We start from the raw sequence: 14,079 nt of genomic DNA, 5'->3' as shown, positions 1-14,079 counted from the left end.
CCATCCTATTCCCAGTGGCGGACTCGTATGATCCTGCTGTTACGAGTCGAATGCATGACTTTAACTCTGGACCTGGTCTGCGGTTTCTAGATACTTGGCATCCTACCCCAGCTGCCAAGAGTAGGTTGCTGAACTTTTAACAGTTTCCCAATGCACAAAGAGGGGTTGGGGGGAGGGGGAGGGATTTAAAAAAAGGGGGGAGGATCTTTCGGTAAACGGGGGGGGGGAGGAGGGAGGGGCGGAGGGGGTTGTTTGGGGAGGTAGGGGAATTTATTTTAAAAAAAACCTGTATTATGTTGTAGACATGGTTGATATTCTTTACTCCTGTGGTGGTCTAGATTTAAAAATGTGTGTGTACAATATTGTTTAGTGTTTCTTGTACAGGCTATTTTGTCTTTAATAAAAAAGATATAACATACTTCTTTTTGGTGTTCACAGAAGAAAATCCTGGAGAAGGACCACGGGTCAGCTGCCGAGAGTATATCTGGGTAATGGAGTGGATATTGCACCTTTTATGGAAGAAAGCATTTATAAACAGCTTGAAACTCTGAAAGTGGACAAACCTATAGGGCCAGATGGGATACATCCCAGAATACTGAGGGAGTTCAGAGAAATTCTAGTGGTTTTATTTAATAGATCTTTAGAGACGGGGGATATTCTGCGGGATTGGAGATGAGCTGATGTAGCCCCTCTTGACAAAAGTGGGGACAGTGAAGAAGTGGGAAACTACAGGCTGGTAAGCCTCATGTTGGTGGTAGGAAAAATAGCTGGGTTGCTGCTGAAGGAAAAGATAGTTAACTTTCTAGAATCCAATGGGTTGCAAGATCCAAGGAAAATCCTTACAAATGAATCCGACTGATTTCTTTGATTGGGAGACCAAAGAACAGGATAAAGGACATGCACAAGATGTAATCTACTTGGATTTCAGCAGAGCCTTTGATACGGTTCCTCACAGAAGATTCATGAATAAGCTGAGAGGACTGAACTTAGGAAAGTGGTGAACTGGATTAGAAACTGGTTGACCGACAGCAGACAAAGGATAGTGGTAAATGGAATCTGTTCGGAGAAAAGGAAGGTGAGTAGTGGAGTGCTTGGTACTGGGGTCAATTCTGTTTAATATATTTATGAGACATTGTTGAAGGATTAGAAGGAAAATTGCATTTTTTGCGGAAGACACGAAAATAGCCAATAGAGTGGATGCCCCGGAGGGAGTAGAAACCATGAGAAGAGATCTCCAAAATCCAGCATAATGGTCAAAGGTCTGGCAGTTAAAATTTAATAATATTCAAATACTCCAGACAATTTTGAACAATATCAAATTATTTATTAACACACTCCCAATCATTCTAATCCCATTCATACCACACAATCATAATGTTAATAGCATAATCCAATGGAAGTACTAAGCACAATTTTCCTACAGATGAAGATGCAACTAGATAGAACTGCTGTCCAAGAAGAAAACCTTTTGAGGAAAAAATGTGTTGCTCAACCCCACTCTGTCCACCAAACTGTGGGAGCACAACACAACAGTATGTTGTATGTACTCGTGATTCCGTATTGGAACCTCTTTCTCAGTACATGGATACAATTTTACGCCCCATTGTGGTTCGGCCCCTTCTTATATCAGAGGAGTGGAGGAGTGGCCTAGTGGTTAGAGCACCGGTCTTGCAATCCAGAAGTGGCCGGTTTAAATCCTGCTGCTGCTCCTTGTGATCTTGGGCAAGTCACTTAACCCTCCATTGCCTCAGGTACAAACTTAGATTGTGAGCCCTCCTGGGACAGAGAAATATCCAGTGTACCTGAATGTAACTCACCTTGAGCTACTACTGAAAAAGATGTGAGCAAAATCCAAATAAATAAATAAATAATAAATAAATTACAAGTAACAAAGCCTGTTTCATGAAAAATTAAATAGGTCCTAGGAAGGCTCTGGTCTAAGCAATTTCTTCTCTCTCCCCTGCCCTCCCCTCCATGTCCAGCGATTCTTCTCTTCCCTGCCCTTCCCTCGGTGTCCCGTGATTCTGCCTTCCCCTCCATGTCCAGCGATTCTCCCCTCCCATTGCATCCAATCCATGTCCTGGTGATTCTCCTTTGCCCTACCCTCCCATCCATGTCCAGTGATTCTCCCCTCCTCTCCCCTTCCCCTCTCATCCATGTCCAGTGATTCTCCCCTGCCCTCTTCTCCTTCCTGCCGCCCTGCGTGCAAGTCGTTCATGTTACCCCAGGTCGCAGCAGCGGCAGGCTTGGCTCACGTCACCTCCAGCCTTCCCTCTCAGTGTCCCGCCCTCCTCTGATGTCATTTCGTCTTTCCGCGAGGGCGGGACACTGAGAGGGAAGGGAATGCTGAAGGCGAGCTGACATCAGCTCATTTGCATGCAGTTATGAACCCAGCCAGCCAGCCATCCAGGGAGGCAGAGTGAACAATTAATATATAGATTGGACACTGTGGAGCTTGCTGAGGATGACAATGTGTATATGATTACTCTTGATGTAGTGGCGCTTTATATGAACATCCCTCAAATAGAGGCGGTGGATATGACATGCCATTACTTTCATGTGGTTGCCATTCCAAATTCTAAAATAACTTTATTGCACCAATTGCTGCTGACTTATGTATGCTATCTGCCACAATTATTTTGAATTTCAACAGCAGTTTTATGTTCAAAGTAAAGGAGTCGTCATGGGTGCGACAATAGCGCCCTCCATAGAATGTTTATATATGACCAGATTTGAACATAAATATGTCTATGAATCTTGCTATAAAGATCATATAGTTTTTTGGAAACATTATATATGTTATCATTCTATGGAGAGGTCCTTTGGATATTCTGCAGGCTTTCATTAACCACATTAATCATTCGGATCTCCATATTACATTTGCCACTAAAATTCATGAATCTGAAATTGAATTTCTGGATATTAAGATCTTTAAATCACCTGAACATAGATTTAATACCACAATCTATAGGAAGCAGTCTGACAGGAATACCCTGTTACATTATTCTAGTTTTCATCCTTATTCATTGGAAAGGGGCGTTCCAGTCGGCCAGTTCCTTAGATTGTGGAATTTGTGCTCCTCAGTTGGAGAGTTTAAATTGCAGTCAATGGATACGTTTGAACGTTTTCTTCAGAGGGGTTATCCGATGGGGGTGGGTAAGAAAGCTTACAAATGGGCACTATATGCCCATCGTTCATGGCTTTTTTTTACCTAAACATCTTGATACAATCAGTTGTCCTGTATGTGTACTTCCATATTCTACTCAAACTACTGCTGTTGGTAGGATTATACATAAGCATTGGAATGTACTTGCTGTGCACCCTGTACTCTGTGAACATCCAAAAATTGCTTATCAAAGGAGGGCTAATATGGGGGAATATTTTGAAGGCCCCCAGATATGATCATTTATCTGGTGAACATTCACCATGTGGTAAATGTGTCTATTGTAAATTTTCCTTGACCACCAATAATTTACCTATTCCAGGTACTACTAAAAAGATTGATTTTAGACACAAAACCACCTGCGACAGCTCACAAGTCATTTATTGTATTATATGCCCCTGCCACTTGTATTACATTGGTCAGACTAAAAGGAAATTGAAACAATGGGTGGCAGAGCATATTAGCAACATTAAGAAAAAAACTGGAGGCTCCCTTGGTGGCCCATTAGGTATCCAAGGGTCATTCAGTGAATGATTTGCATGTTGTTGCGCTGTCGCAGGTGTTTTTAAAGAGAGGTGGTAATGTCAGTGATGTTTTATTGACTATTGAACAAGATTTATTTTTTTATTGGAACACAGTCATACCAGGGGGTTCAATTTGGAGGTGGAGTAGTAACTGCATTAATGCAAATCAGGTGTTAATTGTATGTATTAGCAGGCTGGGATTTTTTAACCCCAGAAGACTGTAAGGGCACGTCCGCCTGGAGCGTAGGATGTTGTCAGCATGTTTTGGATGTTGTCCCTCTGGTAGGTAGCAATGCATGTTTTTTTTCTATTATTTGAGCTTTATCTTTATGATTGAATTGTAGTAAATTTTTAGTTAGTAGTTAGGTATTTGTGTTTACAGTGGCTTTATTTGCTTCACCTGAAGAAGATATACAAAATTCAGTCTCGCATTGGGGAGCAGAGGAGCAATTAAGTTTTTGCATTTAGCAGCTGACCTAATGGAAGTCTAAGGTTTGCTGCGTTGGTGAAGTATTACTCACCCGCTTTGATGACAGTGGAAAAATTTGAGTCCAGCTGGAGAATTTGTTGCATATCAACAGGGTTGATAATTGACAATACCAGCATTTATACTGTGGAGTGTCAAGTCATTGACTAACTGATGACATTATATAGGCGCGCTTTCTACGGCTGTGTTGTGCTCCCACAGTTTGGTGGACAGAGTGGGGTTGAGCAACATGTTTTTTCCTCAAAAGATTTTCTTCTTGGACAACAGTTCTATCTGGTTGCATCTTCATCTGCAGGAATATTATCTAGATAGTGGCTGCAAATTGCTGCTACCTTGCTAACGTTGCTGTCCTCCCAACTCATCCCCACTGCTGTTCCATTATATGAATAGTGACAGGCCAGTTTAAAGGATTTTCACCCCAGCACTATCTGCATAGTATTCAAAAATCCACGGCTACTTGTGAACATGTAAGTCCATTTGAAATCTGACTCTAAAGATATTACAAATTCCAAAGTATCTGTGATGATCTGAACAATGGAGTCGATATTCAAAGTGAGTTAATCAGTTAAGAGAAGTTCTTATTGGGTTAACTGTGCCGACAAGGCCACGAGGGAATATTTAGTGGCACTTACCTGGATAGTGCCGTTGAACATCCCCTTTAATTGCTAAAACTGAAACCAGCTATTGTATGAGTGGTCTGGGGGCAGAGTTAGTACTTAACTGGATAGGATATCCGGGAATATAGGACCACAGTCAGCATTTGTCCATTTAAATTATTTGGTTAAGGGCCGAATATGGGCACTTATCCGGTTAAGTGTTGGCCAGCCGCACATACCTGGATATTTAATGCTGGTACCAGGACATTGCCAGGCACTGAAAGTCTGGGTAAACTTTTAGTGGCAGCAGTCAGCATTTTAAAAAAATGCTGACCACCACCAGCTGAATATTATCCCCATCATGGATAGTGCACTATACTAATGGTGAGAAACAATGAAGGAGTGCTAGCAGAATATAGAGATCTGCACTGATGCAGAGGATAATTCATAATGACACAGCCTCTCTCAAGATTTAATCACAATTTTGAAATCATACTCTGTCCATGTTACAGCTTTATTACCTTGCTAAGGACTTAACTGATATGATTCAGCATTGCATTACCAGTGTTATTTTTAGAACTCAGGAAGGCAGTGTTAGCATGTTCTTCAGGATATCAGATTCTGTGTTTGATTCCTCATTTCCAAGAACATACAGTTGTAGTAAAAGCTCACCTTTATCACAGCAGTTTGTCAAGCTGAGAAGAACTGGTTTCATTTTTAATATCAATGCTCTTTTCTTAGATCAAATAGTACAAAGCTATCATGAAACAGACTAAACTATTTCTCACTCTCTTTGCTATCACCATTCTTCTATACTGAACCTTTGTTTACTCTCTAGTCTGACAGTTTTAGAAGATTTAGTTGTCTTTCAGTTATTTAAAATACCATAGTTTTTAATGACATTTGAATAAGTGCAGCTCAAGTTTTTAATTGCTCCAGTCGGTTCAAAACTCTGCTGCCCGTCTCGTCTTCCGCCAGGGTTGCTTTACTCATACTACCCCTCTCCTCAAGTCGCTTCACTGGCTCCCTATCCGTTTTCGCATCCTGTTCAAACTTCTACTAACCTATAAATGTACTCACTCTGCTGCTCCCCAGTATCTCTCCACACTCGTCCTTCCTTACACCCCTTCCCGTGCACTCCGTTCCCTGGATAAATCCTTCTTATCTGTTCCCTTCTCCGCTAATGCCAACTCCAGACTTTGCTCCTTCTGTCTTGCTGCGCCCTATGCCTGGAATAGACTTCCTGAGCCCCTACGTCTTGCCCCATCCTTTTTTTTACATTTATTCAATACATTTATGCAATCAACATAAATTACACTTCTAGAAATAAAACAAATATCTGAAATGGGAATTAATTCCCTTAATAAAGGCAAAATCCATAACAATTTAGTCCACATAATATTGGTCCAAGAACTAGGAAATAAAATATAGGTAAACTAAAGGTAAATTAATACATTTTTGAGACAGACAGAGCCTAGAGGATTGCAGCTGGGCTTCACGCTATCACTCAGGAACTACTGCAGTACTTTCTTTAGAGGAAACAAAATCTAATAGTTTCTCAGGTTCAAAAAAGATGTAATTAACAGAATTCAAAGAAATATAACACTTACAGGGGAACCTTAACATAAAGGTTCCACCTATATGCAATACTCTTTCTTTTAACAACAAAACTTTCTTTCTTTTTCTTTGAGTCTCTCGTGCAAAATCAGGAAATACCTGTATTTTTGAATCCAAGAACGGTGAATTCGTGTGACGGAAGTAAAGACATTATTCCGATCTAGTTGCAATGCAAAAGTAACCAAAAGCATAGTTCTCTCGGTCACTACATCTAATGAGGACTCTAAGAATTCTGTTAAATTTAAATCAGATTGGGGGTTAGGCAATCTAGTCTCTCCAGCTCCAGAAATATATAATGCTTTTGTAATAGGTGGATACCCCTCAGGGGGAATACCTAGTACTTCATTAAAATACTTTTTTAACATATCTAGAGAGCTGGCATAAGAGGAGACTTCAGGAAATTCAAAAAACGCAAATTATTTCCCCGAATTTGATTTTCCAGATACTCTATCTTCTGCTTTTGGAGACTATTGTCCCTCATCAATGTCTGTGTAATGGAATTCACAGTTTTAAATTCTTTATCAAAATGCTCCATCTTCGTAACTTGTTCAGCAGTTTTTGTTACAAGATCATTTTGTAATTGTTTTACCTCGGCTACGTCACCCCTCAAAGTACCTGTTATTTGCTGCAGGTTGGTAGTTAGTCCCTGTAGTGCTTCCCATAAGGAATCCAGTGTAACGGTTGATGGTTTAATCAAAACTCTGAGGCTGGTAAAAGGTTCGTCAGGGTTTCTATCAGGTAACAATGCCTGAGATGGTATTCTCACTGGCGTCGACGCGGCAACGGGGTCTCCACGCACAGCCGCTGGAGGCCGACTTCCGGATTCAGCTGGCTGTGCACTCGCTCCCGCGGTTTCCCTTCCCGGTCTCAGAGGCGCCGTTATCAACGGAGGGCTCAGAGACGCTCCTTCAGTGCTTAGGTCCACATGTTCTCCCGGACCGTCCAAAGCATTCGGTTCCCGGCATTCGGAGTCCAGATTCTTCCAACGTTAGTTGCCGCAGGAGAGAGGGATCAACTCTATCTGTGGAGGTAGGTACTCTGAGTTTACCCTTCCGCTTTCCCATTGCGGGACTGTGGTTTCTCAATTAGCAAATTTTCGGAGGATATCTGGAACTCTTTCCTGCGCGTCTGCTCAGGCAGCCATCTTGGACCAGCCTCTTTGCCCCATCCTTGACCATCTTTAAATCTAGATTGAAAGCCGGAGGTCAAGTGATGCGTTGAGAGTGCCAGCAGCATAGCAGCTGAGCTCCGGGGACCCCGCTCCTTGTAATACTTTCAAATCAGCAAAATCCTACCCTTCCTAACGCGGAGGTATATGGAACAGTTCCTGGTCGCCATGCCTGCTGGAACAGCGAAACGAAGCGTCAAAACAGAAAAAGGAAAATCTTCGCCTATGACCGTGGAACCCAAGATGGCGGACAGAGACCTGGCGGCGGGCGCTGAGCTTTCGGAGCACCAGCTGTCCCAGATCTCGGCGGCGGTCGGAGCAGTCCTAGAACCGAGGTTTGACGCTTTGGCAGCCCAATTGGGCAAAGTGGACGCCAATACTGCAACACTCACGAAGCGCATGCAAGAGCTGGAACAACGTGTATCAGATATGGAAGACACGTGGCAGACAACCAACCCGAAACTAACAGAATTGGAAGCGCAGCTCAGCGCACAAGCTGAAAAAAATCGATGAATTAGAAAATAGAGCGCGCCGTTCAAACTTGAGGTTGGATGGTATCCCAGAGTCCATCATGGAGAAAAACTTGGGGCCCACGTTGGAAAAATGGCTGCAGCATGAGCTGGCGCTATCGGATAGCAGAGGAGGCCTTTGCATTGAAAGGGCGCATCGGCTCGGAAGATATCAAGAGGGAAAGAAGCCCCGGGTGGTGATCATCAAAGTCCACAATTATATACACAAGGAGGAGATATTACAAGGGTTTAGATCCAAGAGAGACAGCCTAATCTATGAAGGACATGCAATTTTGATTTTTCCAGATTATTCGGCTGAACTGCGGGAGAAGAGGAAGATGTTTCACCCGGTATGCACCACCCTAGTGGAAAAGAAGATCCGCTTTGCGCTATCTTATCCTGCTGTTTTAAAGATCAATATGAATGGGAAATGGCATCTCTTTACATCAGAAAAGCTGGCCATAGACTTCATAAATAAAGAATGGGGTAACCAGGCCCCAGCTCCTTGATGGGATCATGGAGTCTCACTGGATGTGGTCTATATGGAACTAGTGGTATGGACAGCCTGAATCAGAAGTGAAGTATGGACATGTAAGCTGATTAGTTTCAAGAGGAACTGTACTGTCATGATGTATAATATTGTAATACTTGGTCAAAAAGGGGTGGGGTCCCTAGCAGACAAGTGACTTCAATGCCGCCTCATGGCGACACACCTGTCTGGTTATGGGTAGGGAGGGAAGTGGGAGGGAAGGATGGGGGGGAGGGAGGGACATGGTAAAAGAGTGTGGAGTGAGAGAAGGAATGATCGAAGGTGAGCATATTGGGAGGCTGGGACAAATGGAATTGAGTAATCCGGTGGTCAGAGTTTGGAAGCAGACATCCCTGGGGGAGGCTGGGCTCCTGGGGTGGATCGGGATAAGAAGAGTTAGGAATAACGAGCTATCAACTCTCATAAATGAAAGGTAAAAGTACCATAAAGATCCTGTCTTGGAATGTGGCGGGGATCACTTCCCCGGTAAAGAGATACAAAATCTTATCACAATTGAGGGTGCATGGGGCCAATATTGCCTGTCTCCAAGAGTCAAAATTATCAGACACAGAGCACGCAAAATTATGCCAGCAGTGGGTGGGGGACTGCTTTTATTCTTCCTCAGGGAACAGTAGAAGTGGGGTGATTGTTCTAGTGAAGAAAGGCCTCCCTTGCAAAGCCAAATTAGTTTATAAGGATTTTGAAGGGAGAGTGGTCCTCATCAAGTTAATTTATCATGGGGAAAAATTTTACCTGTGCGCAGTTTATGGCCCGAATTCTTACTGCCCGAAGTTTTTCCAATCGTTAGCAGCGCTGGGATTGCAATATGCAGATGCCCCGTGGGTGTGGGCGGGGGATTTCAACCAAGTTATGGACCCTGTCATGGATAGGTCCTCTCCTAGGGCAATAGCAGCACTGGGTCATGGGAGGGGTCTTCCGGCCCTGTGTAAATCCCTAAAATTGGTGGACCCATGGCGTCTATTGCACCCTGAGACACGAGACTATACTCACCAGTCTAAAGTCCACGAATCTTGGTCACGGATTGACTATATCTTAATAACACATTCCTGGTTTTTCAAAGTGGGGAAGGCATTTATAGGCCCAACAGAAATTTCAGATCACTCTATAATTGGGTTGGACCTGGATGTAAATATTAGAGGGTCCACAAGCCATTATTGGCGGTTCCCCTCCTATCTCTACCAGGACAAACAATTCACAGATCATGTGAGAACTCGTTGGCACTTCTATGTAGATACAAATGCGCAGTCTTGCACATCGTCGACTGTTTTGGGAGGCCTCCAAGGCAGTTCTCCAAGGTGAAATAATTGCTTTTATGAGTGCACGGGCAAAGCGCCTTGTGGCCGGTATTATGCGATTAGAAATGGAATATAGGGCTGCAAAAAAATCCCATATAGCTAAGCCTACTAAAGAAAATCAGAATAAATTGTCAACTGCTTTGGTAGCATGGAATATGATGATACACAAGAAATACCAGAGATTACTAGTGGCTAAACACCTAAATTTTCAATGTTTCGGGAATAAGTCTGGCAGACTGTTAGCGCAAGCAGCTAAAGTTAGGAAATCAAGCCATTTCATCCCCCATATAAATTTGCAAGATGGGTCTAAGCTTTCCCAACCGGCAGAGATAGTGAATGCGCTTAAGGAATATTTCCAAAAGGTATCTTCTCAACAGGAGAGTTTTCAAGATAGCTTCATAACAGACTATTTGGAAGATGCGGGTATGCCTTGCTTAGAGCAAAGAGTACGGGAATCCCTGGCCCTCCCTGTTAGGGCGCAAGAAATTCAACGGGTTACACGGTCCCTCCCATTGAGATCGGCTCCAGGCCCTGATGGGTTTTCCAGTGAGTATTACAAAATTCTGGATCAGGATTTGGTGGGGCCTCTTGTATCGTATTATGATGCAGTGGTAGGGCGGGGCCATTTTTCCCCGGGAGAGAATGAGGCCCTAATTACCTTGATTCCCAAACCAGGTAAACCCTCGGATCGGGTAGAAGCCTACAGGCCAATATCTTTATTAAATGTGGATATTAAGATTTTGGCTAGAGTTCTAGCAGACAGACTGGCGCACCATTTACCATCGATAATTGGAGATTATCAAGTTGGCTTTGTTAAAGGCCGCCAGCCAACAGTAAATGTACGAAAGGTGTTAATGTCAATAGCGCGCAGTCAAATTACTGGAGAGCAGTGGATATTGGTAAGTTTGGATGCTGAAAAAGCATTCAACATGGTGCAGTGGGCCTACCTGTTCCGGGTGTTGAAATATGTGGGCTTGGGGGGTTGGTTAATGGAGGCAGTTGCGGCATTATATTCCAACCCCTCTGCTCGGGTGGTTACGAATGGGATTCAGTCGTCTCCATTTCAGTTACAGAGGGGTACGAGGCAGGGCTGCCCACTATCCCCACTGTTATTTTTATTATACTTAGAGCCACTCCTTCGTACGATCATGAGGGACCCAGATGTTGTGGGGATTGATATGCCATCGCTGGAGGTAAAGGCATTAGCATTCGCTGATGATATCCTTTTGACCCTGACTAAGCCTGGGCCGTCGCTAAAGCATTTGATAGCAATTTTAGACGAATTCAGTTTTTTGACAGGCTTCTCTCTAAATTATCACAAATCAGTGGTCCTTCCAATCCAGCCTGAGATTAGATTAAGATGGGAGGGGACCTTTCCCTTTCAGTGGGCACAGTCCAGTATTAAGTATCTGGGGGTTCATGTTCCCTCAGATTTAGGGGAACTTTATTCACTTAATATGGGACCGCTGAAACAACGGGCGGAGGAGACACTCCAGCGATGGCAGGCACTCCCGATCACATTAATGGGACGAATTGCTCTATATAACATGATCCTCTTCCCCAAATGGACCTATGTATTCCAGATGCTTCCACTCCTGTTGAGGCCTAGTGAGGGGAACTGGCTGAGGAAAAAACTGACCCATTTTCTATGGCAGGGAAAGAGGGCCAGATTGCCTTTTTCGAAGCTACTGCTGCCGCGTGCGGGGGGGGGGGGGGGGGGGGGGGCTGGGACTATTGGATCTTAAGATGTTTGCCTTGGCGAGCAACATGAGACACCTATCTGACTGGTTTCGATCTAAAAAGTTTTTCTCATGTACGGAGGCAGAAGTGGCGATTTTGGGGAAGATGCATTTTTCCTATTGGCTCCGTGCGCCCTCTAGAGAAATACCGGGGTTGAGACCTTACCAACACATTCTCTCCCCGCTGAGGGCCACATGGAAATGGATTGGTAGGTTTTACCAGATAGACACAAAGGTTTCCACCTTGTTGCCCCTTGGGGGTAATTTGGCATTTCCGGCGGGAGGGTCCTCGGTTCCTTTTCGGAGATGGGCTGCAGCAGGAATTAAGTATTTATTTCATGTGGTAACAGAACAAGGGGTAATTAAACCGTTTGAGGAGTTGAAGGAAGAGTATGGATTGGGTGTGAATTACTGGTTTGCATATACGCTGCCCTCAGCCTCGTTAACTGTTGCCTCTTGGGATAAAGTCACTGAACTGCTAGGACTCGAGGCACAGCTGCGAGTGCCTTTAACCTACTTTCATCGTAATTTGAGAGAGTCTTTAAAGCCGATCGATTGGAGGCTGGTGGCACATGCATGGAATAGGGAGCTGCGGCTCAACCTCCAGCCGGAAAACATAGAGATGCGCCTTAAATCCATTTATAAACTGACAGACAACGCTGCCTGGTGGGAGATGCAATACAAATTCCTACTCAGACTACATGTGTCCCCACACAGAGCGTTCAGAGCTACTCTTCGAGAGTCAGATACTTGCCCTAAATGTAATGGTACTGGTGCTCATTTGGGGCACATGTTTTGGACTTGTGCATTGGTGCAACCTTTTTGGTTCGCGTTCAGCAGTCATGTATCACGGACCTGGAATACAACGTGGAAAGCAGCTCCACGTCAATTGTTCGATCTTTTTGAGATACAACGGCCAGCTCCGGTGGGACTCAAAGCTTTTCTGAAACGAGCAGTTTTGATGGCAAAGCGTGTTATCATGCAATTGTGGCTGGATGTGGATCATCCGAGTATTGCCCATTGGAGATCGGCAATGATCCAGGCATGTGCATTGGAGAAGAAAGGGATACGGGACCTGGCCTCCAAGAGAGGCGACCAATTCTGTCATATCTGGTCACCATTTTGGGACACTCTCACTCCTGTAGCAAGAAGCAAAACATTGAATGTTTAACGTTAAAGGGGGGGGGGGAAGGGTAGGGAGGGAGGGAGGGGAGGAGGTTCGTGGGGATAAATATTAGAAATTAAGGTGACTAAATTAATGTGTTATATATTGTACTATGAGCTGTCTGACTATTGTTCAAGTTTTGAATTGCAATAAATAAGAATTATAAAAAAAAAAATCTAGATTGAAAGCCCACTTCTTTAACATTGCTTTTGATTCGTAACCACTTGTATCCACTCGCCTCCACCTACCCTCCTCTCCTCTTTCCTCAACACATTAATTGATTTGTTTGCTTTATTTTTTTGTCTACTAGATTGTAAGCTCTTTGAGCAGGGACTATCTTTCTTCTATGTTTGTGCAGCGCTGCGTACGCTTTGTAGTGCTATAGAAATGCTAAATAGTAGTAGTAGTAGTAGCTACCCACTTATCAAGCTAACCATCCCCCAAGGGCCTTCTCCAAGAAAGTAAAAGCAAACCACCTGCTAGAAGAGTACAAAAAGAACAACCAAAATCTAGCACATCACAGTCCATAACTAAATTTGCTCTTTACCTTCTCGGTGATCCATCCTCATGTGGCTGAATGATCACCACCGTTACTGTCACAGATGTACGCAAGACGTCAATCATTTGTTCATGAGTCAAGGTGACGACGGCCACTTTACAGATCTCAACCAGACGGCTTCCTTGCCTGAGGCCCGCCTTCCAGGCAAAACCAAATGGTTCCACATCCGCCACTATCCCTTCGAAATTCACGTGGAATCCAAGCTGGCCCAACCCATTCCTCCGCAGGGTCATTTCAGTGGTTTCACAACCTCTGGTCACTATCTGAAGGAATACCAAATTGTTAATGGCACTCTCACAAAACACAATTATTTTTTAAAGTACATGCTCTGCATTACAATAGCACTGGGATAACCAACTGATGTGTACAGAGATTTTCTCCAAATGACAATGCGATTTCTCCTGAAGAAACCAGTGTCTAGTGTCAGATTTCTATCAGCTTTCAAAGCAAGAACATTCTTACTTTGCTAAACACCTAGGAATCTGGATTTAGCATCAGTCATGAGTTACAAAATTTACCTTGCCTAACTGATAGCAGGTGAATTTTACATAATCCTTAGCATCATCCTTATAAGATCTGAGATAATGTAATATGACTGATGAAGCTGCTCTACTCTCACACCAACAGCATGCGATTCCTCTCATGAATCAAGTATCCTGTCATGTTTTGCTCATGATTCCTGACCTGAAAGTGGTTTTTGCCTTCCA

The 14,079-nt window shown here is 43.7% G+C and overlaps 1 protein-coding gene across 1 annotated transcript in view; it reads right to left on the bottom strand.

Annotated features, from left to right (window-relative positions):
* SIPA1L2 (signal induced proliferation associated 1 like 2) overlaps positions 1-14,079 on the bottom strand; it is a 922,756-nt gene that overhangs the window by 497,567 nt on the left and 411,110 nt on the right. Inside the window, exon 8 of the mRNA XM_030198133.1 lies at positions 13,361-13,635. Coding sequence (XP_030053993.1) covers positions 13,361-13,635 — 275 coding nt within the window. The remainder of the gene's footprint in view (positions 1-13,360; positions 13,636-14,079) is intronic.

The sequence above is a fragment of the Microcaecilia unicolor genome, chromosome 3, assembly GCF_901765095.1.
Source record: "Microcaecilia unicolor chromosome 3, aMicUni1.1, whole genome shotgun sequence".
NCBI lineage: Eukaryota > Metazoa > Chordata > Amphibia > Gymnophiona > Siphonopidae > Microcaecilia > Microcaecilia unicolor.
The sequence above is the reverse complement of the archived record's forward strand: the minus strand, read 5'-3'. Positions and strand labels throughout refer to the sequence as shown.